Below are 23914 nucleotides of genomic sequence, written 5' to 3'. Positions count from 1 at the left end.
TCTCCCATTATCTTTTCTTTCCTCTTCCTTTCTCTCTATGAGGGTTGCACTCCAAAACCCTTAACTCTCTCTCTCTCTCTCTCTCTCTCCTCTTTTTTCTTTTTTCTTCTTTTAGTGGTTCCTTCTTTTTTTCTCTCTCTCTCTCTTTCTTTTCTCCCTCTATATTAGTTTCTTCCTTTCTCCTTTACGTCTCCTCTCATTCAAACCTCAATAACGAACAATATCTTATCTGGGACTCAAACTTATATTTGTGGCATTTTGGGGGGTTTTTACTTCACCTTTTTAACACACTAGCAGTGCTCCCATCCCTGGCTCTCCATTTTATCTAGTTCTTGTTCCACTAAATACAATAGTAATTTTTTAATTTGTCCCCCCATTTTCCTGTTTCCCTCTTATTCCTCTCATCATAACTCTTAGTCAACCAACACCTAAAAGCAAATCATTTTATTCTTGACCCAAATTTTTTTCTTATTTGCTTTTTGTGGATCCATACACCCTTTTATTTATTTATTTATTTTGCCCCTTTATTACTTCTCCCCAATTCAGGCTCTCCATTACAGACATTGTTTGTTCTATTTAGTACAATATAATTCACAGTTCACCACAAGATTTTCTCAAGAAAGAGGGGAGAGGAGAGGAGAGGAAAAAAGGAGGGGGGGGAATAATTTCCTTTTTTTTTAATTTTTATTTTATTTTATTTTTCTTTATTTCATTATTAATTTTTTTAAAAAAACAACTCTTCGATTTTTTATTTTTTTAACTTTTTATTCTTTATTAAATCTCATTAATACTATCAACAAAACCGCCCTCAGATGCCATTAAGGAAGAGAAAATCGAATATCATGGATACAAAAGAAAGAGAGGTAACACAGCTAGATGAGGAAAAATCTATGGAGAAAAAATTTAATATATTGGAAACCTTGGAGCTAAATGACAGAGAATTTAAGATAGAAATCCTAAAAATCCTCCGAGATATACAAGAAAACACAGAAAGGCAATTTAGGGAGCTCAGAAAACAACTCAACGAACACAAAGAATATATTTCCAAGGAAATTGAAACTATAAAAACAAATCAAACAGAGATGAAAAACTCAATTCACGATCTGAAAAACGAAGTAACAAACTTAGCTAATAGAACAGGCCAGATAGAAGAGAGGATTAGTGAAATAGAAGACAAGCAACTTGAGGCACAACAGAGAGAAGAAGAAAGAGACTCAAAAATTAAAAAAAATGAGATAGCCCTACAAGAATTATCTGACTCCATCAGAAAGAATAACATAAGAATAATAGGTATATCAGAGGGAGAAGAGCGAGAAAATGGAATGGAGAACATACTCAAACAAATAATAGATGAGAACTTCCCAAGCCTGTGGAAAGAACTAAAGCCTCAAGTTCAAGAAGCAAACAGAACTCCGAGTTTTCTTAACCCCAACAAACCTACTCCAAGGCATATCATAATGAAATTGACACAAACCAACGGCAAAGAAAAAATTCTCAAGGCAGCCAGGGAAAAGAAGAATACAACATATATAGGAAGGCCCATTAGATTATCATCAGATTTCTCAGCAGAAACTCTACAAGCTAGAAGAGAGTGGACCCCAATATTTAAAGTCCTGAAAGAGAGGAACTTTAAGCCACGAATACTATATCCATCAAAGCTATCCTTTTTTTTTTTTTTTAAGATTTAATTATTGATTTTAGAGAGAGAGAAAGAGGGGGAGGTAGGAGCAGGAAGCATCAACTAGTAGTAGTTGTTGCTTCTCATATGTGCATTGACCAAGCAAGCCTAGGATTTCAAACGGCAGCCTCAGCATTCTAGGTTGACACTTTATCCAGTGCACCACCACAGGTCAGGCTATACCTATCTAACTTAAGCTAAGTGACACAGTAAATTCACTTCTAATGTGTGGGTTTTTTCATTCATTCACTAGATATTTTTTGAAAATTTACTGTGTGATAAACATAGTACTGTATGTTGGGCATCGTAACGGTTAATTTATGTGTCAAATTAGCTAGATCACAACACCTGGAGATTTGTTCAAACACCAGTTTAGATGTCTTTATGAAGGTATTTCTCAGATGAGATTAACATTTAAGTCAGTAGACTTTAAGTAAAACAATTACCCTTCTTGATGTGGTGGGCCTGATTCAATCAATTTAAGCAGGGGTCCCCAAACTTTTTACACAGGGGACCAGTTCACTGTTCCTCAGACCATTGGAGGGCCGCCACATACAGTGCTCCTCTCACTGACCACAAATGAAAGAGGTGCCCCTTCCGGAAGTGCAGCGGGGGCCAGTTGGGGTTGCCTGGTTTAAGGCCTAAGATACAAAACACTGAGGTCCCCCTGCCTCCAGGAAGAGGGAATGCTTCCTGCAGATTCCCTTCAAACTCAAGCTGCAGCATCAACTCTTCCTTGGTTCTCCAGCTGGCAGGACTATTCTGCAGCTTTCAAACTTGCCAGCCCCCACAAATTACATGAGCCAGTTCCTTAATGTAAGCCTCTGTATATATGCACATTCTATTGGTTCTGTTTCTCTAGAGAAACCTGATTAATACAGATACGCATCAGTGAACAAGCTAGCAATTGTTCTCATAGAGCTTACAGTCTAAGGTGGATACAGACAAATAAACAGGAAAATTAGAGTGTTTTGTAATAAATACTGGAAAGTACTCATGAAATAAGAGCACATAGGAGGCGCACCTAACCTTGACTTAGGGAGTTGGCGAAGGCTTTCTGGAGAAAATGAAGTCTAACTGAGAACTGAAGGTGGCAGGTGGAATAGGAGTTAGCTAAGTGCAGGGACAGGGTGGTGGTGACCAGAGATTAGATTGAATATAGAACATGTATTTTCAACAGGGATTTTATTGCCCTGAAGGGTGAGAACATTGGTGCTTGGCAGATGAAATAAACCTTAGCTATTACAATATTTTGTGAACATGGAAAGCTCAACTCTATGTGACAAAATTTTATTCTTTAATATTAAATGGGGAAGGCGGTGGAGATGATTAGAACAAATGTCTGAACTGCCTCTTTGGAAAGCACTGATAAAAAAGACGCTGAGAAACAGTGGTGTAGAAAGACTAATTTGGATAGAGGGATGATTGCATATGGACCTACCACAGCGAGAGAGAACATAGAATATTTGAAATACTGGAATGGTTGAGGCACAGAGTTAGGAAGGAGCAAAGGTAGGGAGAGTTGTGAGGGGAGGCTTTCTAGCCACAAATTTTAAAGAAAATCAAATCTGAAAATATGTTTGACCTCGATTCTCTAAATAGTTTAAGTAAAATTGGACTTTGTATCAAAATCATCTACTGCAAATTGTGCTCACTTTTTAATATATGAATCTGTACTTTGTGTTTATAGTCACATATTGAATTAACCATTAAGTTTTAAACATTTTTAGAGGTGGCAAAAGACAATTATTAAACTTTTTCTATCTATCATTCTGGGACTTTTTAGTTTTATAATTATAGTCTTAGAATAGCATTTTGTTCAGGTGGGTACTTAATCATATTGCTATTCTGGAAGACACATTAACCTCAGGAGAATTTGCATGTGATTTACTTCACTGGAGTTTCAAAGATTAAAAATAAGAGTAAAAAGGTATTTTTCTTGGCCTCCATTATTGGGAATAGAATGAGAACAATGGTCTATTTAATAGTCCTTATCATTATCTTCCCCACAGATTAAATTAAAATTAATATTCTATTAGGATAATCTTTGCAAATATGCTGCCATTCATTTTTTTAATTTTCAGCAGCTTGTTAACAATGAACTCAAAGCTAATTGAATGCTTTTGATAGTATAAACTTAATTCTAGCATCTAAAGAACTAAAAATTGTATGCTGTACTATAATTTTAACTTTGAATATTTTTCTGTGACATCCCTAGCCTGCTTAAAGTAGAACTGATCTAGTATACAGTGTGTCCGTAAAGTCATGGTGCACTTTTGACTGGTCACAGGAAAGCAACAAAAGACGATAGAAATGTGAAATCTGCACCAAATAAAAGGAAAACTCTCCCAGTTTCATACCTATTCAGTGCAGTTCGATGTGGGCTCATGCCCAGATTTTTTAGGGGTCCTTAGGTAGCTATCCCATATAGCCTCTACAGACTCATCACTGACTGATGGCCTACCAGAACGGGGTTTCTCCACCAAACTGCCGGTTTCCTTCAACTGCTTATCCCACTGAGTAATGTTATTCCTATGTGGTGGCACTTCGTTATAAACGCACCAATATTCACGTTGCACTTTGGTCACAGATTCGAATTTAGCGAGCCACAGAACACACTGAACTTTCCTCTGTACCATCCACATCTCGACTGTCATGGCCATGGGCTGCTCCGCTGTATACACGGTGTTACGTCATCATCTGCGCATGTGCACATGCTGCCACATCATCCTACAGAAACTGGGAGATGCATTCGCATCCTGTGCTCCTGGAGTACTGTATTTGGCAGCATCGCAGAAAGCAGCATCGCTCACGTGCAGTACTACTTCCGGTGACACGGGACTCAGGCATCACAGCTCCAGAAGCACATCATATCACTTGTTACGGCTAGCAGTGACAAATATGGAACCGGACATTGACCATCTCATTAGCCAAAAGCAGGCCCATAGTTCCCATTGAAATACTGATCAGTTTATTGATTTAAATTGACTTGTTCTTTATTTTAAATATTCTATTTGTTCCCGTTTTGTTTTATTACTTTAAAATAAGATATGTGCAGTGTACATAGGGATTTGTTCATAGTTTTTTTTATAGTCCGGCCCTCCAACGGTCTGAGGGACAGTGAACTGGCCCCTGTGTAAAAAGTTTGGGGATCCCTGCCCATAGAAGAAACTTACTTGTGAAGCTGTTAGTACATCTCACCTTAAATGACCTTCCGACTAAAAATATTTTTTAAACTTAATTTTTTAGTGTCGTTATTACTCTCTTTGCTACATTTCACATCTTTAAACTGATTTATTTTTTAGGCAAGTATGATATCTTGGTTCTTATGTGAGAAAATAAGCATCTAAAATTTGTAAGAAAAAGCACTCCTTAAGAGAGGAGGTGGGAGTTGAACTTCTCTTCAGAAATTTTTATTGGGAGTCTAGCGTTTACAGTACTGTTTTTTCCAGGTTGACAATAGGGTAAAGAGTTACCCATGATTTTCTGGCATTTTTGAATTTTTATTAAAGAAAGTTAAACATCCTTTTCATATTTATACCTTTCAGAAAATGTCTTTGAAATTTAAAAATGCAAAACGAATTGAAGGCCTTGATAGTAATGTGTGGTGAGTACCTTAGAATTAACAATAATAATTTGGTGAGTTATACTTTTTCTACACTGTAGTCTATAAATAAATCAACTTATTTTAACTCATTCATTAAATGGAAATGGAAATTAATAATCCATACACTGATTTATTCATTTAGCAAATGTGCCAGCACCTGTGCTAGGCTCTGACAATAGGCTGAGAACAGACAAATGTGGTTGATACCCTCGTGGAAATTTCCTTCTAATCCAGGTTTGGGAACCCTTTTGGCTGAGAGAGCCATGAACGCCACATATTTTAAAATGTAATTCCATGAGAGCCATACAACGACCCGTGTATGTTACACATTATCTGATAAAAATTTGGTGTTGTCCCAGAGGACAGCTGTGATTGGCTCCAGCCACCCGTAACCATGAACATGAGCAGTAGGAAATGAATGGATTGTAATACATGAGAATGTTTTATATTTTTAATGTTATTTTTTTTTATTAAAGATTTGTCTGCGAGCCAGATGCAGCCATCCAAAGAGCCACATCTGGCTCTCAAGCCATGGGTTCCCGACCCCTGTTCTAATCCATGAACTTCCCTTATTAGCTCTAGGCTCTAATGGTTGATAAGAGAACCTAGCAGGGCTGGGATGATTAAGAAAAATATCTATATGATTAAAATATGGGTATCATGGAATAGAGATTTGTAAGAAGCATTAAGTTTATTTGTTCAGCTATCATTTTATTAAGTGAAATCATTTTGTAGGTGGTAAAATTTCTGTTGAGAACTCATATTTTTTAAAAACCTGATTGAGGCCTGACCTGTGGTGGCGCAGTGGATAAAGCGTTGACCTGGAAATGCTGAGGTCACCGGTTCAAAACCCTGGGCTTGCCTGGTCAAGGCACATATGGGAGTTCCAGCTCCTCCCCCCCTTCTCTCTCTCTGTCTCTCCCTCTCCTCTCTAAAATGAATTAAAAAAATAAAAATAAATAAAAAAATTAAAAAAAAACCTGATTGACGAAGCCAGGTCTTATTTTTCAGTTTTATAGTAAGGTTATGGGAAATAAAAAGTTAGCTTTGTATTTATAGTGCTTATTAATAATAGTATTTTTTTTATTTTAGGATTGAATTTACCAAGTTGGCTGCAGACCCCTCTGTTGTAAATCTTGGCCAAGGCCTCCCAGATATATCCCCTCCTCAATATGTGAAGGAAGAATTATCGAAGATCGCAGCAGTTGATAGCCTGAATCAGTATACACGGGGCTTTGTAAGTACAGGAGCACCACAGAGGCCACGAGCTTGTACTTTATATACTATAGTATTTGTATGAACATACTTCTATCACTTCTATTTAATTGGGTTTCTGGGAACAACTGTCCCAACCTGATAACCAAGGAACCCCACCCCTTCCCTTATCTTCTAGGATGAGCAGTCGCTACTTCCATCCCGTCCACAGTCCTGTCCTGGCCCTTCCTTTACTGTTGTTGCAGAATGGTCCTATGGGGCAAGGGGGGAGGATGTTCTCTTGAGACATGTATTTCTTTCATCTTAACACTTATGCAGCCTCAGCACTGGCTTCCTAATTATCTTCTATTTTTGACTAAGTACTTTCTTTTGCTATAGTCCAGTGCCCATTAAAAACCCAGCATAGCCTGGCCAGGCAGTGGTGCAGTGGATAGAGTGTCGGACTGGGATGTGGAGGACCCAGGTTCGAGACCCTGAAGTCGCCAGCTTGAGCGCAGGCTCATCTGGTTTGAGCAAAGCTCACCAGCTTGGACCCAAGATCGCTGGCTCGAGCAAGGGGTTACTCGGTCTACTGTAGCCCCACAGTCAAGGCACATATGAGAAAGCAATCAATGAACAACTAAAGTGTCACAACAAAAAACTGATGATTGATGCTTCTCATCTCTCTCCGTTCCTGTCTGTCTGTCCCTATCTATTCCTCTCCCTGACTCTCTCTGTCCCTGTAAAAGAAAAGAAAAGAAAAGAAAAAAAGCCCAGGATATCCAGAGATTTCCTACATTCCACAAAAACAAAACAAAAGATAAAATAATACTACATCTATTGAGTGAATTAGTAAGGTTGTAGGACACCAGGCCAATATACAAAAATTTATTGTATTTCTATATACTAAAAATGAACAGTTAGAAAGTAAAAAAATAAAATTAAATACCATTTGAAATAGCATCTAAAACCATGAAATATTGAGAATTGAATTTTTTAAATAAACATAAAATCTGTGCACTGAAAACTATAATACATTCATAAAAGAAATTAAATAATACTAAAATAAAAGGAGTGTTATATGATATTCATGGATTAGAAGATTAAATATTATTAAAGTGGCAATTCTTCCTAAATTGATTCATAGCAAAGTTTATCAAGCTATGGACTGTAGCTGAAACTGGTGTATTTCTGCTATTTTAAATAAGGTTTTATTAAAAACATAATCATGCCCATTCATTTACTTATTTTCCAGTTTTTGTTAACATATGTAAGTATATATGTATACATGTTTTTATATTGGTATAAGCACTGGGAATGGTGTTACACTATCACCAGGCTGAGGACATTAGTCACCTCAGGGGAAGGCCTAGTTTAATTGTTATATGAAGCATGAATTTATTTTTATAATTAAAATTATTTTAAAACACAGTCTAGGCCCTGGCCAGTTGGCTCAGCAGTAGAGCCATCAGTCAGCCCAGCATGTGGAAGTCCCAGGTTCAATTCCCAGTCAAGGCACACAGACGGAACCATCTGCTTCTCCACCTTTCCCCTTCTTTCTTCCCACTCTCTCTTCCGCTCCCGCAGCCATGGCTTGACTGGTTCAAGCAAGTTGGCCCCGGGCACTGAAGATGGCTCCATGGCCTCCCCTCAGGCACTGAGATGGCTCGGTTGCCAACACCAGAGCAGTGGCCCTAGATGGACGGAACGTCGCCCTGTAGGGGGCTTGCCAAGTGGATCCTGATTGGGGCACATGCAGAAATCTGTTTCTCTACCTCCCTGCATCTCACTTCACTAAAAAATGAAAAGAAAAAGAAAAAAACAGACCCTTATCATGCTAAGAAAAGATGTTTAGTGTTTATAATTGCTTTCAAATCTCCCTTGCTAGAATTTGTTAGACCTGGTATTAAAATAAAATTCAAAGGAAATGTTGGATTTCTGGAACTGGTGACAGACAACCTTCTCTTGTTCTTTCCACAATTCATGTATATTTTCTGAGCTTGAATTTATGTGGTCTCTCTCGTTATTGTTTTTTAGTTTACTACCTATGTTCTGTTATCTCCTCTAGTATTAATTTTACCCAATTTCTCTAATATTATAATATCTCCTAATTGCAAAGTATGAAAAATGTACTATAACTTTGTTTTTATTCATTTTAACTAAGTGAGGGTCTGGGACATACTAGCCAGTATTCTGAAAGGAATAAAGAAGTGACAAGTAAATGCATCTTTAATCAAAAAAATGTCTCCTTTTCTTCATTTGAACTAGAGTGGACTACTTACAAGGAGCCTAAGGCCCTTTTCACAAACCAGAAGTATATCCAACCAGCTTCCTGTCCTGCATCCTGACTAGTTTATTCCTCTGGCGCGCACGTGCTTTCCAAACAAAAGCATATTATTACCTGCACTTGGACACTCACTCACAAGTGACAAATGTCAGGGTGGTTCCCCAAAAGCAAAAAAAATAATAATAAAGTAGTTGCTGGATAGAAAACAATAAATATTAACTTTGATTCCTAAAAATACAAGGAGAGTAAAAAGGAGGGAAAAGCCAAAGAAGGAGAGAAGGGAACTGAACATGGAAGAGAAGATGGAGCAGGAGATACTCAAGAAGTCAGCCCTCACCCATCTCAGACTGGGTCCCCTCAGCCCTCTGTTCAAGTTCTCCTGGTGACTACTGCTGTCCTGGCTGTCGGTGTGAATGACGTTCTGCTGCTTCCTCACATTTGCTGTCAGCACATAAACACTAATGTGTATTTCTTTGATAAAATTGTTTTTTCCCTCTCCTTAGTCCATTGCTTGCAATAATATTTTTTCCTGAAACTTGGAAGACCAGAATTAAAGAATATGTAGTTAATGCCAGTTTTTGGCTGATTTCAGCTGAGGGAAAAAAAACCCTAACTTTATTCAATATGATTTCATTACTGTCAAAATAAAGTAATTAAATGTGATCTACTATCAAAATGTACTGTCAAAAATATATTTGATGTTGAAGCCAATATTTAAAAGCAAATAATTTGAAATTTTGTATTCTAAAATCAGTCATTCTATGGGAAGATTTTAATCATTAACAAATCTTTATGGCTATTCATGTAGGATCCCTTTGAATATAGGAAAAAATCCTTTTTAATTAACTGCCAATTAAAACTACAAACCTTTGGATTATTATAAAACCCCAATTTTAAAAATTCTTATATTTTAGAGCTAAATCAGTTCAAAGAAGTTGGGGTTTTGAACCATAATTCAAAGCTTTTTTCTTTTTGTTCAACAGGGCCATCCATCACTTGTGAAAGCTCTGGCCTGCTTATATGGAAAGTTTTATCAAAATCAGATTGATCCAAATAAAGAAATCCTTGTGACAGTAGGAGCATATGGGTCTCTTTTTAATGCCATTCAAGGATTAATTGATGAGGGAGATGAAGTAAGTTTGTTAACATTATGATGTTACCTGTATTCATCCTTATCCTTTGTCCTGCCTCTGAATCTTTTATATTCTTTTTTATTTTCAGTTATTTTTGAAATATAATGCATGTGCAGTAAATTTCACAAATCTTAAATGTACAGCTCAATAAATTTTTACATATGTGTGTGCATATATAAATATATATGTATCTACCTATCTAGATATGTGTGTGTATATATCTCCTTATAACCACAAACCAGATGAGGGTATAATACATTTCCAGCACACCTTTGCCCCTTCCTAGTCTGTATTCTCCCAGAAATACCCACCCTTCTGTCTCCTATCACCTGCTCTTTAACTTGATCTAATGAATAATATACTATGTATTTTTGAATCTGGCTTATTTTGTTTTGTCTGTGAGATGCATCCATTTTGTTGCACATATTTTATTCTTATTTTTACAGCTTATTTAGATAAGGACAGGTGGAAGGGGCTAGCATTGATAGGGAAAATTAATCTTAGTTTTTACTGCTAAAATAACCTTTCATCTAAACTCAATGAACGAGTATTAGGTCACTGTCCTTTGGTGCCCAATATTGTTAGCAGCATAGGATAAGGAATGTATAACAAGAAGGTTGAGCTTTCCTGTTATTCAGTCCTGTGATATAAGACCCACTTTGGCACTGAGCCCAATCAGTTCCACCCCTATTTCCCCATTATCATTCCAATACCCCTCCTTCAGGATTTCCTGACCTCTTTCATTTAATCAAAACTTATTGAGGCTCTCCTCTATGCTAGGCACTGTGGGAGAAAAGATTTTTAAAAGGCAGTTTACACATGGAAGTGAGTCTGTCTAGTAGAGGAGATAGACTTGTAAACAAATTAAGAGGAATGCAGTAGGATTGTCAGTGGTGAGAAAGTGTAAGTTATGGTACTGACAAAGAGAAGTGATCAACTCTTCCAGTGTAGGTCTGGAAAGCCCCAGGGAGGCATTGCCTAAGCTAGGTCTGAAGAACAAATACCGTGATCTATATTGTTCATTTCTTTCTTTGAACTCTCATGGCACTTTCTCTGTACTGTTTTCATCAAAAACAAACAAACAAAAATCACTATTACTTTGAGTTATACTGTTTTATATCTCAAATTCCCTGTACTACGCCAGACAATAAGCTAAAGGGAACATATTAAGAAAGTATAGTTATACTTTCATATAAAAAATCTCCTTTAGTCCTATAACGTAGTTGAAATTTTGCCTCATTCTTGGATGTTGTAATCCTTTGTTGCTTCTTCTCTGCACTCTTCTTCTCTTGGTGGAGGACCCGAGGCTCAGCCCTTGGCCTTCTCTTCTCCAGTCTTTTTTCCCTGATCACTTTATCTAATATCCTGAATCCACACATCACTTTCTATCATGTTGACCTATTTTATTGCCTTTGTAACATTGATTATTATCTGAAATTATTTCATTTACTTCTTGTTTTCTTGTTTATTATAAGTCTCCCTCAGTAGAATGAGAGCTCCAGAAGAACTGGCTTATTGTTGTAAAATAGTGGGTGATCAATAAGTATTCTCCAAAAAGGAAGGGGAGTTAGTGCCATCATAAAAGTGAAGAAATCACCATGAAGAGTGTCAAGTACATTCTGTCACTTCTACCTCCCCGCCTCCCAATGTAGTTGCCTTTTCTGAGTTCTCCCTCTATATCAGGTGCTGTGTTTCTCACCAGGGTTACAAAGACAGGTCCTCTCAGTTCCTGAGAATTTCACAGACTAATCAAAAACTTGCAGTCCACTTGAGGGAAAGATCAGTTTCAGTTTCATTTCTTTGTCCTTCACAATACCTGATACCTAACATAGCCCAGGTACACAATGAGAGTTGAATGACTAGTACAAACACAAGGGCTTTAGAATGTAAGGGCCTCTTTTGACTCCAAAGAAAAAGGCTTATAACAGGTATTTTATGTCATAGGAAATACAAACAGTAAAAAAGGGCAAATTTAGAACAATAATTAGGGACCATCTAACATAACAAAAAGTTAAATGAGACAACTTACTGTTGACTTGTGAAATTATAAATTGTGGTTGCCAGATTTTTCAAAAGCAGTTTGGCTATATATAGGAAGTACCATAAAGATGTTTATACTGGCCTGACCTGTGGTAGCGCAGTGGATAAAGCGTCAACCTGGAACACTGAGGTCACCAGTTCAAAACCCTGGGCTTACCGGGTCAAGGCACATATGGGAGTTGATGCTCCCTGCTCCTCCCCCCTTTCTCTCTCTCTCTCTCTGTCTCCTTTAAAATGAATTTTAAAATTTTAAAAATTAAAATTAAAAAAGAGATGTTTATACCCTTTAATCTAGCAATAGCAATCATCTGAATTTATTTGGCAAACTATTTAAAAATAGAGAATGTATGCATACTCACAAGTGGACATGGTATTGTTATTTATACAAGCAAATGATAAGAAATTTATTCTAGAATTCAGTAGGCTCTCAAATATTTTTTTTTTTTTGTATTTTTCTGAAGCTAGAAACGGGGAGAGACAGTCAGACAGACTCCTGCGTGCGCCCGACCGGGATCCACCCGGCACGCCCACCAGGGGGCGACGCTCTGCCCACCAGGGGGCGATGCTCTGCCCCTCCGGGGCATCGCTCTGCCGCGACCAGAGCTACTTTAGTGCCTGGGGCAGAGGCCAAGGAGCCATCCCCAGCGCCCTGGCCATCTTTGCTCCAATGGAGCCTCCGCTGCGGGAGGGGAAGAGAGAGACAGAGGAAGGAGAGGGGGAGGGGTGGAGAAGCAGATGGGCGCTTCTCCTGTGTGCCCTGGCCGGGAATCAAACCTGGTACTTCTGCACACCAGGCCGACGCTCTACCACTGAGCCAACTGGCCAGGGCAAATACTTTTTTAAAATAAAAAAATATTAAGGCCCTAGCCGGTTGGTTCAGTGGTAGAGCGTTGACCTGGCGTGTGGAAGTCCTGGGTTCGATTCCTGACCAGGGCACATAGAAGCACCCATCTACCTCTCCTCCCTTCCCCCTCTCCTTTCTTTCTATCTCTCTCTTCCCCTCCCGCAGCAAAGGCTCCATTGGAGCAAAGTTCACCCGGGCACTGAGGATGGCTCTATGGCCTCTACCTTGGGCGCTAGAATTCGCTCCGGTTGCAACAAAGCCCCAGAAGGGCAGAGCATCGCCCCCTAGTGGGCTTGCCAGGTGGATCCTGGTCAAGCATATGTGGGAGTCTGTCTCTTTGCCTCCCTGCTTCTCACTTCAGAAAATGACAAAAAATTAAAAATATTGAAACTACAATAATAGGAAATTTTTGTGAAATATTGCTAGATTTAAAAAAGGTAGAAATAAAAACTGTATATAATGGTTATATATTATCTATATGTTCAAACTCTCTTTATAGAAAAGCAAAAAATTAGGACACTAGCTAGATCCAGGCTGACAGATTGTGGGAAGGACACTGACTGGTCTGCCTGGATTGACCCACTGACCTGAAAACCAGCCCATGAATGATTGAAGGAGAGCATGCAAGGGCAAAGGGACCAGGAGCCCATTCCAAGGACTAGGAAAAAAGATAAAATGCAGATACAAATCACTTGGAGGGGAAATGAGGGATCAGACTATAACAATCGCATCCTGACTGGTCTCTCTACATGCACTCTTGTTTCAGAATGCTTTTGAGAAAAGGGAAATGTCTTGGCCCTGGCCAGTTGGCTCAGTGGATAAAGCATTGGCCTAGCATGCAGACATCCAGGTTCAATTCCTGGTCAAGGCACACATGTGAAGCAACCATCTGCTTCTCTCCCCCTTCTCTCTCTCTTCCCCTCTTTCAGTCAGTGGCTCAGTTGGTTCAAGTGTCAGCCCCCAGGCTCTAAAGATGCTCATTTGGTTCGAGCATTGGCCTCAGGCACTGAGGATACCTTGGTTGATTCAAGCATCAGCCCCAGACTGGGATTGTTGGGTGGATCCTGATTGGGACGCATGTGGGAGTCTATCTCCCCTCCTCTCACTTAAAAAAATAAAAAATAAATTAAAAAGTTTAATTAGAGTCCCTAGATGGTTGGCTGGCTCAGTGGTAGAGCATCAGGCAGGCATGAGGATGTCCCGGGTTTGATTCCCAGTCAGGGCACACCGGAGAGGTGCCCATCTGCTTCTCTATTTCTCCCCTCCCCCTTTTGCTTCTTGCGCGTGCGCGCTCTCTCTCTCTCTCTCTCTCTCTCTCTCTCTCTCTCTCTCCTCCACCTCCTCCTCTCCTGCAGTCATGGCTTGATTAGAGCAAATTGGCCCTGGGCACTGAGTATGGCTCCATAGCCTCTGCATCAGGTGCTAAAAATTGGCTCTGGTTGCAACCAGAGCAATGCCCCAGATGGGCAGAGCATCGCCCCTTGGTGGTCTTGCTGGGTAGGTCCCAGTTGGGGCACATGCAGGAGTCTGTCTCTGCCTCCCCTTCTCTCACTAAATAAATAAATACATACATACATATATACATACAAAAAGGGAAACATCTTTACTCTCAAGATAATACTTATAAATTAGTATTCCACAACAGAGAGCATTACATTATTCTCTTTATAGTGTGGCTTCTGCCACCATCTGATATTTTATTTCTTAACTTGAAATTCAAACAAACTTACTGCTTCTGGCTGGAACATCCCTTTGAGAATGTGATGAGAGCTATGGCCCTTTTCCTCTCAAAAATCTACCTGTGCACATATAAAACTTTGCATACAGTTCCAAGGATTCCCACTGCAAGCCTATCTGTAGAACTCAGATCAACAACTCCAATGAAGGCTCCGACAAGTTCATCCCCAAGGTCTCTACCACTCGGATGTGAACTCTATAAAGGCAAGCCCTGCTTTTTTTACTGCTGTATCTCAGCATGTAATATTAGTGCCTCACACATAGTAGTTACACAATATTTGTTAAATGAATCAATGATTGATATGTTGTGTTCTTATTTGGTTTTATTTTAGGTCATAGTAATAGAACCTTTCTATGACTGCTATGAGCCCATGGTGAGAATGGCTGGAGGAATACCTGTATTTATTCCTTTAAGATCAGTAAGTTTGCCAATACCATTCACATACTTTAAGCAGTTTTGAAAATACCAATTACTTTGTCACCAATAGAGTTTCGACTTTGATCATATTTTGGGATTTACTATACTATCTCTGAATAGTATAGTTGACTGAATAGTATGTTGACTGAAGTTTGTCAACAACTAACATGAAGAGGGGAACTTTTATTACTTTATCATGTGTCTGCCATGTGTCTCTATTGTATTAGCATCCACAGTGTATGTTATATTATCTTTTATGGTCATGTGTCTCCCCCACTGACTGAGCACCACCAGGTTAGAGACCATTTCTTTTTTTTTATTATTATTGATTTATAGCTAGTGCTCGACTTACAACCACAGTTGGTCCCGACAGACCAGTCGTAACAGGATTTGGTCGGAAGTTGAGTAGGCTATATGTACAATACTGTGAAATGATGTTATAAAAATCTTTAAGTCATATTTTATCATAATTTTCTTTCATTATTATATATCATAATTTTCTTTGTTCATTTTATACCATTTGTATCATCTCTACACCATTTTGTTTCTTATTTTTACATTTGTCAGGTTTAAGTAAAACACTGCATTACCAGTACAACTGGTTTAATATTTGCAAAGACAATTTCCTCTTGGTAGACATCTTGGGAGGGGTTTGATGAAAAATATCCAAGACACAAAACACAAATTGCTGTACTGAGTCTGGGATAACAGTTGAAATGGAGCACGCGGAGATGGTAGTGTTGCCGGAAGCTGGTCTGCACTGTCATACGCCCAGCTGGGCAATGCTTGCGCTACCAGACACAGAGCAGTCGTGGCTAGCGATTGTGGTCGTAAAGTCGAACGGTCGTAAGTTACATAGGTTGTAAGTCGATCAATATTTGTATTTTAGCGAGAGAGGAAGGGAGAGAGAGAAAGAGATGGAGACAAAAACATCAATCTGTTCCTGTATGTGCCCGGACTGGGATCATACCTGCAGCCTTTGTGTATCGGGACGATGCTGTTTCTGATTCACTTTTATATCACTGCTCCCCAGTGACTAACAGTGCAGGGTAATGCTGGGTGCTGGATAAGTATGCTTGTTGCATTCTGAATTAAGTGATTGTTTTATTATACTATTTTCTTTAGAAATATAATATAGTGTCATTGTCTTTTGTAAAATCTTATTGAAATAAGCAGTACACTAACGTGAATCACAGAATCTTCTACTAGTCTTATAATATGAGACCTGTTAACCATATAGTTGGCTCCTTTGAAGGAATATAGGCACTTGAACAGAGTTCATTTTTCTGTTTAATAGACATGTACATGAGACTCAAGTCCTCTTGGGCTCTTAAGGCAGAACTAAAGCTTAGTTATTTCTGCTTATTTCCTTTGTTAGTCATTTATTGTTATATTTGCCACGTTTTTCTCTAATTTTTTTTCTTTATTAAGTTATTTATTTGTAAGACAGCAAACACAAGTTCAGTGAATTAAATCACATCTTTATTCTTCATGTTTAGAAACTTGTTGTTGGGAAAAAATGGTCTAGTTCTGACTGGACATTGGATCCCGAAGAACTGGCAAGTAAATTTAATTCCAAAACCAAAGCTATTATAATAAATACTCCACATAACCCCATTGGCAAAGTAAGTGAGTCTTTGATCTCTTCATACAGTCTTCTAATCCATCATTTTCTCCCACGTTGAATAATAATTGCTCTGCACTTACTTCCTTTAATATGTATAGGTGTACACCAAAGAGGAACTTCGAGTAATTGCTGACCTTTGCATCAAATATGACACACTCTGCATCAGTGACGAGGTTTATGAATGGCTTGTATATACTGGAAATAAGCATCTAAAAATAGGTACTGATTATTACAGAGTCACAAATCTGAATGTGTTTGGGCATGTGTGGAACAACTGATTAGAAAGGACTCCAGAACAGCGTTAAAATAATCTTTGTAATAATAAACAAATTAAAAATGAGATTTGAATAAATGGTGCTTGAGTGAGTTAATGAACAGATAGAATGACAAACAGCACAAACTTAAGGGGAGAGATTTTGGATCATACTATAAAGCTATGAAAACAGAGAAGTAATACTGCCTGTATTCTTGGCTTTTTATCAAGAATCCAGCTATAACTTGGTCCATAAGACACAGGAGCTTTTTTGCTCCTGAACTGAACTGTCTCTGCTGAATAAGTTGACAAAATTCCCGGATCACTGGGAAGAAATTTCAGGGACAGTATGCTATTGCTGCTTGGCCTTTGCCTAGGATTTTGCAACTATTACTGGGCCACCTCACAAAGGCCATGGTGTCTTCTCGGGTAGCCCAAATTTGTATCCACTATTTGCACTTGCCCTTCCTATGCCTGAAAACACTTTTCCCGCAGATGTACACATAGCTCAGTCTCTCACCTCCCCTACGTCTTTATTCAGGTGTTAGTTTTTATGACCATAGTTACACCTTTCCTTCCAGCATTTGCTTTGCCTTTTTTCTGTCCTGTTTTGCTTTTTCCTCCATAGCATATATCAGAATCTATATATTTTACTTGTAACATGCAAGTAGGAAGGGATTTTTGTTTGTTTTGGTCTCTGAATCCTCAGTTCCCAGAATATGGTCTTGCACATGGTAGACAATCAGAAAGTAATTGTTGAATAAATGAATAGGAGGTGTGAAAAGCTAAGGAAAGAGTAACTAAAATCATTGTGGCAAAAACCAGTAAATAAAATAATTAGTGAACTTATATATAAATAGTTGTTGCCAGTGTCATAGCTATTCTTATTCTTATGGTACACTACAAATTGTTGTAGAGACATAACAAAGAGGTATTAAAATAAACACATCTGAGTTTTTCTGATTTTGTTATTAATATTTATTTACTAAATGCTGATTTGTTCCGCTACTGGTAGCATTCCCTATCAGATAAGTGGCAGCATTTATCTTAAATGCTTCAAAAATTTTGTGGAGGAAAACTTAGTTGATTTTTTAAGTTCTTTAATTAATTTGATTACTAGAGAGGGTACCAGTAAGCATACTTTCAGAACTACTGCAAAAAGTGTGAGTACAGGGGAATTGATTACGTGATTGGATTTGTTTATACAGACAAGAGCCAGCTGCAGAGGAGGAGCTGAAGCAAGTCAGACACCCTTGCAGTGGAGTTGATAAACCATTATATTTAGAGGGAGAAACTGGAGGGTACAGAGGGGATGCCATTAGAATGTGGGAAGAGAACAAGCAAGTGTAATTCTGAGAAAGGCAGCCTGGACCACTCAGCAATGGTGAGGCCCTAAACCAGGGGCTGACCTCTGGAGAAGAATTGAGCCAAGGATATTCCTGCTTCTCATGCTTTAGTCTTGCTAAGTTTCAGTGTCTGAAGACAAGTGAAAATTATAGACCTGATGATCAAGACCAAATTATGAGGAGAAATGTATAAACAAAGAAGGGCCAGAGATTTGCAAAGTATGGTGCCTTAACAGGGCAAACTGTGGTTCTGTGTCAGAGTGTTTCAGAGTTCACCTTCACCTGTCTTGGGTCATTTGAACTATTCTCCGGCGGAAAATTAGTTCAATATGAACAAATGATTTTTTGGTAGATTTTTTTAGATTAAATTTTACTAAATTATTATTTAATTTTATTTAAAATTATTTGATTTATTTAAAATAGTTAAATATTTATTTTAAATAGAATAATTCTATTTCATTAAATTATTTTGTAAAACTTAATATTTTTAGATTAAGCAGAGAGGGAGAGGCATCTATCTAATGAATAAATATAATTTTATGTTCAACCTAAAGTATATGTTTATGCCTATGCAAGAATGACTCAAAGCTTCAGAGTTTTAGTTAACTCAGTTTAGCAAGATTCTTTTCAAAAGATTGCTTTAAATAATCTTGAAATTATTTTTAAACCTGTATTATATTTAAACCTTATGTTATGTTATAAGCCCTTCATGGTAACAATGTAACTGATAATATTATTTGCTAGCAATATCGTGACATATATTTTTAGGTCAAATCTTTTAGGTGTTATAACAGCCTATAAAGTTAAAACAAGAAAATAATGAATTTACTACTAAATTAGAGAACGCAATTTGGTTGCATGAAAACTTATTCTATCAAATACAGTGACCCTTGTTATAGAAAAGATGCAAAATGGCTCTTCCATCAATTTGCTGAATGCAATAGTAATTCTTTAATATAATACAAAAAGGCTCTAGCCACACATCATGCAATTAGAATCATCTTCATGTTGTTACAGGCAGGTTTCCCTGGTGTGCTCTTCATGCCTCTAATCTTTATCTGACGTCTGTTGAAGCAAGTCGCCTGTGAATAACTGTTATAGCTGCTGTGGCTGATTTAAGGATCATGGGTCATAAATGAGAAGTGCAAAGACCAGTTGCCTTCCAGATATAATGGCAAGCTAAACTACTGATACTGGACATAGTTTATAAATCATTAGACCTGCAAAGATGATTATTATTATTACTTGCCTCTAGAGGATTATAGTCACATTCAGTGCTGTGGCCATCTTTTCTGCCTTTTTGCTTACATTAACTTGTGTGGCTCCTCAAAACTCTGAGACTGAGAGGACATGCACATCTCTAGGTTTTAAATTTACTCAGAGGCCTTTTTACTGAAATAGTAGAATTTGTTCAAATTATTTATTCAAATGATAGTCCCAGGTTTTAGTAAAAAGATGTTTCAGTCAACAAGAGAACCTCTCTCATAGAAGAGATATACTAATACACTGATTTTTATATACTAATCCATTGATATTTGGAAAGTTAGTGTAAAGTTCTTTAGAAGCTATCTGGTCAGCTTACATCCACTTTCATATGGATAAAATAGCTATCAACAAATTAGCTCTTTAAAATACTAAATTAGATTTGATAGTTGGTGTACGACACCTATATATATTTGATGTATTTTTTTTTCTGATGTGATAAGCAGGAAGGCAGAGAGACAGCCTCCCACATGCACCAGACCGGGATCCACCTGGAAGCCTGCTAGGGGGCGATGCTCTGCCCATCTGGGGCGTCGCTCTGTTACAACCAGAGCCATTCTAGCACCTGACTTGGAGGCCATGGAGCCATCCTCAGCACCCGGGGCAACTTTGCTCCAGTGGAGCCCTGGCTACAGGAAGGGAAGAGAGAGATAGAGAGAAAGGAGAGGGGGTGGGGTGGAGAAGCAGATGGGCACTTCTGTGTGCCCTGGCCGGGAATTGAACCCGGGACTTCCACATGCCGGGCCATTGCTCTACCTCTGAGCCAACCAGCCAGGGCTTGACGTGAGTACTTTTTAATTTCCTTTATGTATAACTTATAGTGAAAACATGTTAAGATTGTGTTAATTCGTTAATTCTTAATTTTAATGATTTTATTTCTAAATATTCTTCCTAATAGGACTTTCTGATTTCGGAGATATATATTATTACTTTAAAGGGAGTGATACTTCACATTCTGCATAATTTAGATTTTTCTCTGGTCAAATAGGAAAGTGGTACATGTGTCATGAAGTTTTTTTGGAATACTTTGGACATCTAGAACTATCTCAGAACTTTCTATAAAATATTAGAATGTTCCTTCTTTACAAACATTGGCAGGTGTTTCATGGTAGACCAAAATTATGTATACATTCATTTTGGCAATTTCTTTAGCTACCTTATGTTTTAGTAAGACTTAGCCCTCTCCCACACCCCCCAGAAATGGGTATTTATTTTCCCTTTGTCTGTACTAACACTCTTAGAACAATACAGGAGCATCTATTGTACCTCTAAAAAACAAGCAAAAAACTTGTAGGATTTCATGTGAAGAACTTCACAACTAAATTAGTTGAGGAATCCAAAAAGCAGTGTTTTAGATAGCCTTCTCAGAATATTACCAGAGAAATAATATACCACTATTTTAGCAAAATTCACAAACTCTTGCATTTTATACCTTCAGGAATTTGTTTTCTGCATTCCCTTTGCCCCAGATTTACCTTTCTTTCCCTTTTCCTGCCTCACAAACATCTTCCAAGTCTCAGCACAAGCATTGCTGGCTACAGAAAGCCACCCCTGACACCTTCTATCTTGCACAGTACTCCATGCCCATTGCTATTCTAGTGTCACATTATATTACAAGTGTTGTCTTACTCGTCTCCTACCCCCACTAGACATTTGCTTCTTGAAGATAGGAACTCTATCTTTCTCATCTTTTGTTTCCTCTAGACCTAGCTTAGTCCCTGTTGCCTGATCATTGCTAATAAATGTTTAACAAGTGGATGAATATATGAATGAAAGATTTTATTAAAGATATCAATCAACTTGGAAACCTTCACTAGTCATTTCTCATTATTCATGAAAACCTGTATTTGTGAATTCACCCACTCATTAAACTACATCTGTAAACCCCAAATTGTTACAGTGATTCTTTCTCAGACATAGTCAGAGGGGTGAAAAATTGATCACCTGATATGCATGTTCTCAGTTGAAGTCATCGAGGCAACACTCTGCCTTTTTGTTTCGGTCAGACCATAAGCAACTGTCTTTTCAATGGAGATTTTGCTATTTAAAGTGGCCCCTAAGCATGGAACTAAAGTGGTATCTAATGTTTCTAAGTGCAGGAATACTGTTGTGTGTTATGGAGGAAACACTTGTGTTAGATAAGCTCCATTCAGTCACAAGTACTAGTGCTGTTGGCCATAGAGATATTAGGGAGTGATATCCAAAATGTATGGAGCTGCTTTTGGGGTGAAAAAAGTTCTAAAATTGATTTTGATGATGGTTGCAATACTCTGTGGGTATACTAGAAACATTGAATTGTACACTTTAAATGAGTGAATTATATGGTGTGAAATTTTTATCTCAATAAAGTTGTTAGCAAAACATGTACACACACACACAGGTATACACAAATTGCTGGACCACCTCCACAGTTTCTGATTCAGTAGGTCTGGGATGCAGTCCAAGAATTTTGCTTTTATTAGTAGTTCCCTAGTGCATTGATATTTCTGGTGTAGGGGCCAGATTTTAAGAATCGTTGCCTTAAGGGGTTCTGTAGAAACAGACTCAGAAAATGGGCAGAATAGAGGTGAGCTAAACAATAGCCAAGTCACAAACAAGACACGCCACAGAAGGATTACACTGAACACACAGCTACTACTACAAACGGCTGGGTGCCACAGCTTGCGTGAGTGCTCCTGCTGGCACCTCCGCCACTCCTGCCCCTGGAAATAATTTTGCTGCTTAAAATTATTTTGGTGCTTGCCCTGGCCAGTTGGCTCAGTGGTAGAGTGTCGGCCTGGTGTGTAGGAGTCCTGGGTTCGATTCCCGGCCAGGGCACACAGGAAAAGTGCCCATCTGCTTCTCCACCCCTCCCCTTCTCCTTCCTCTCTGTCCCTCTCTTCCCCTCCCGCAGCCAAGGCTCCATTGGAGCAAAGTTGGCCTGGGCGCTGAGGATGGCTCTATGGCCTCTGCCTCAGGCGCTAGAATGGCCCTGGTCGCAACAGAGCAACGCCCCCTGGTGGGCATGCCGGGTGGATCTCAGTCAGGCGCATGCTGGAGTGAATCTGACTGCCTCCCCGTTTCCAACTTCAGAAAAACACACACAAAAAAATTATTTTGGTGCAATTGTTTTCAAGCATTATAACATATTCAACTATGCTTGAGTTAAAACTACATTATCCTTTTTTTAAAAAAATATTGAAATAACTATACTGACTACACTATGATACATTTATGTTTTTAGACTGTACCAAATGTAGATTGATTAGAAAGCAAGTATTTAACTTTTTTTTTCCCTGTTCAGCCACTTTTCCAGGTATGTGGGAGAGAACAATAACTATAGGAAGTGCTGGAAAGACTTTCAGTGTAACTGGCTGGAAGGTGAGATGAATTTAAATGCTTAAAAGCAGGCATATACTTTATTTCTTGTAGATTTCTTTGTGTTTTAATTGCATATATATTTAGTTTACACGGGTTTTTATACTTAACAATCATTGCTTGTTATTTACTCATTCAGCTTTCACATTGGCCTTTATTTTGAGACCTAATCATTTTGTTAAAAGTAAGAAAACATAGGTAATTTTTCATTTTGTAGGTAACCAACTAATGACTCTTTTTTCTTAGCAAAAAATGTTCAGATTACTGCCTATTAATATAAAAGTAGAACAAATAACAATAGTAATATTTTGGCACTTACACTACATGCCAGGTTCTTAGTACTTTACATGTGCTGATTCCTTTTATTCTCATAGTCACCTTATGAAGTGGATACAATCTGTTATTTCCATTTCACAGACAATAAAACTAAAGTGCAGAGAAGTTAAGGAACTTGCTGAAAGTTGCACTACTAATAAATTCAGCCCAGGGCATGCAAGCAAGCTTCCTCTGTACACTTAACCACTGCATTCTGGGGCACAAATGTTTATCCAGTTGAAAATTACCTATCTTTGAACCTCACTTCTCCTAAACATGGCTCAGAATCAGGGAGAATTAATGATGCCTGTAGAACCAAATAATGGAAGAATCCCTTAGGCCATCATTCAGAGTTATGTTAATCTATACATAATTCAGACAAGCTTTGGTACGGTTTTTTAGACCTCCAGAATATCAGAAGAAGCAAGATAATAATAATTATTATTAATCATTAGAAGAGGATAATAATGATTACAGGTAATGTTTACCTTCTGAGAGCAGAGTTTAGTGACTTCACTTGGCAACTTTTACACACACAGAGTTGAAATAATTCTAAAACTGAACTACTTTTACAGTGTGAACGTTTTAGAATTGAATATATTTAATAATTGCATTAAGCTTATGTATTGTATTGGATTTGGTACATACGATTTGATTCATTTTTTGAAATTTGCTTTTATCTTTTCCTTTTCCAGCTTGGCTGGTCCATTGGTCCTAATCATTTAATAAAACATTTACAGACAGTTCAACAAAATAGCATTTACACCTGTGCAACTCCTTTACAGGTAGGCGTTTGGAGGCATGGTCTTTTGGTG

At 38.1% G+C, this 23914-nt stretch overlaps 1 protein-coding gene across 5 annotated transcripts in view; it reads left to right on the top strand.

The window, feature by feature from the left end:
• Window positions 1-23914, top strand: part of KYAT3 (kynurenine aminotransferase 3) — a 65592-nt gene that overhangs the window by 18472 nt on the left and 23206 nt on the right. For all 5 annotated transcript variants that reach the window (XM_066376735.1, XM_066376733.1, XM_066376734.1 and 2 more), the window contains 8 exons: window positions 5227-5285; window positions 6378-6522; window positions 9750-9899; window positions 14853-14939; window positions 16438-16563; window positions 16664-16784; window positions 22711-22787; window positions 23795-23884. In XM_066376735.1, coding sequence (XP_066232832.1) covers window positions 5230-5285; window positions 6378-6522; window positions 9750-9899; window positions 14853-14939; window positions 16438-16563; window positions 16664-16784; window positions 22711-22787; window positions 23795-23884 — 852 coding nt within the window. In that variant the 5' untranslated portion in view covers window positions 5227-5229. The remainder of the gene's footprint in view (window positions 1-5226; window positions 5286-6377; window positions 6523-9749; window positions 9900-14852; window positions 14940-16437; window positions 16564-16663; window positions 16785-22710; window positions 22788-23794; window positions 23885-23914) is intronic.

The sequence above is a fragment of the Saccopteryx leptura genome, chromosome 3 (genome assembly GCF_036850995.1).
Source record: "Saccopteryx leptura isolate mSacLep1 chromosome 3, mSacLep1_pri_phased_curated, whole genome shotgun sequence".
Lineage (NCBI taxonomy): Eukaryota > Metazoa > Chordata > Mammalia > Chiroptera > Emballonuridae > Saccopteryx > Saccopteryx leptura.
The sequence above is the reverse complement of the archived record's forward strand: the minus strand, read 5'-3'. Positions and strand labels throughout refer to the sequence as shown.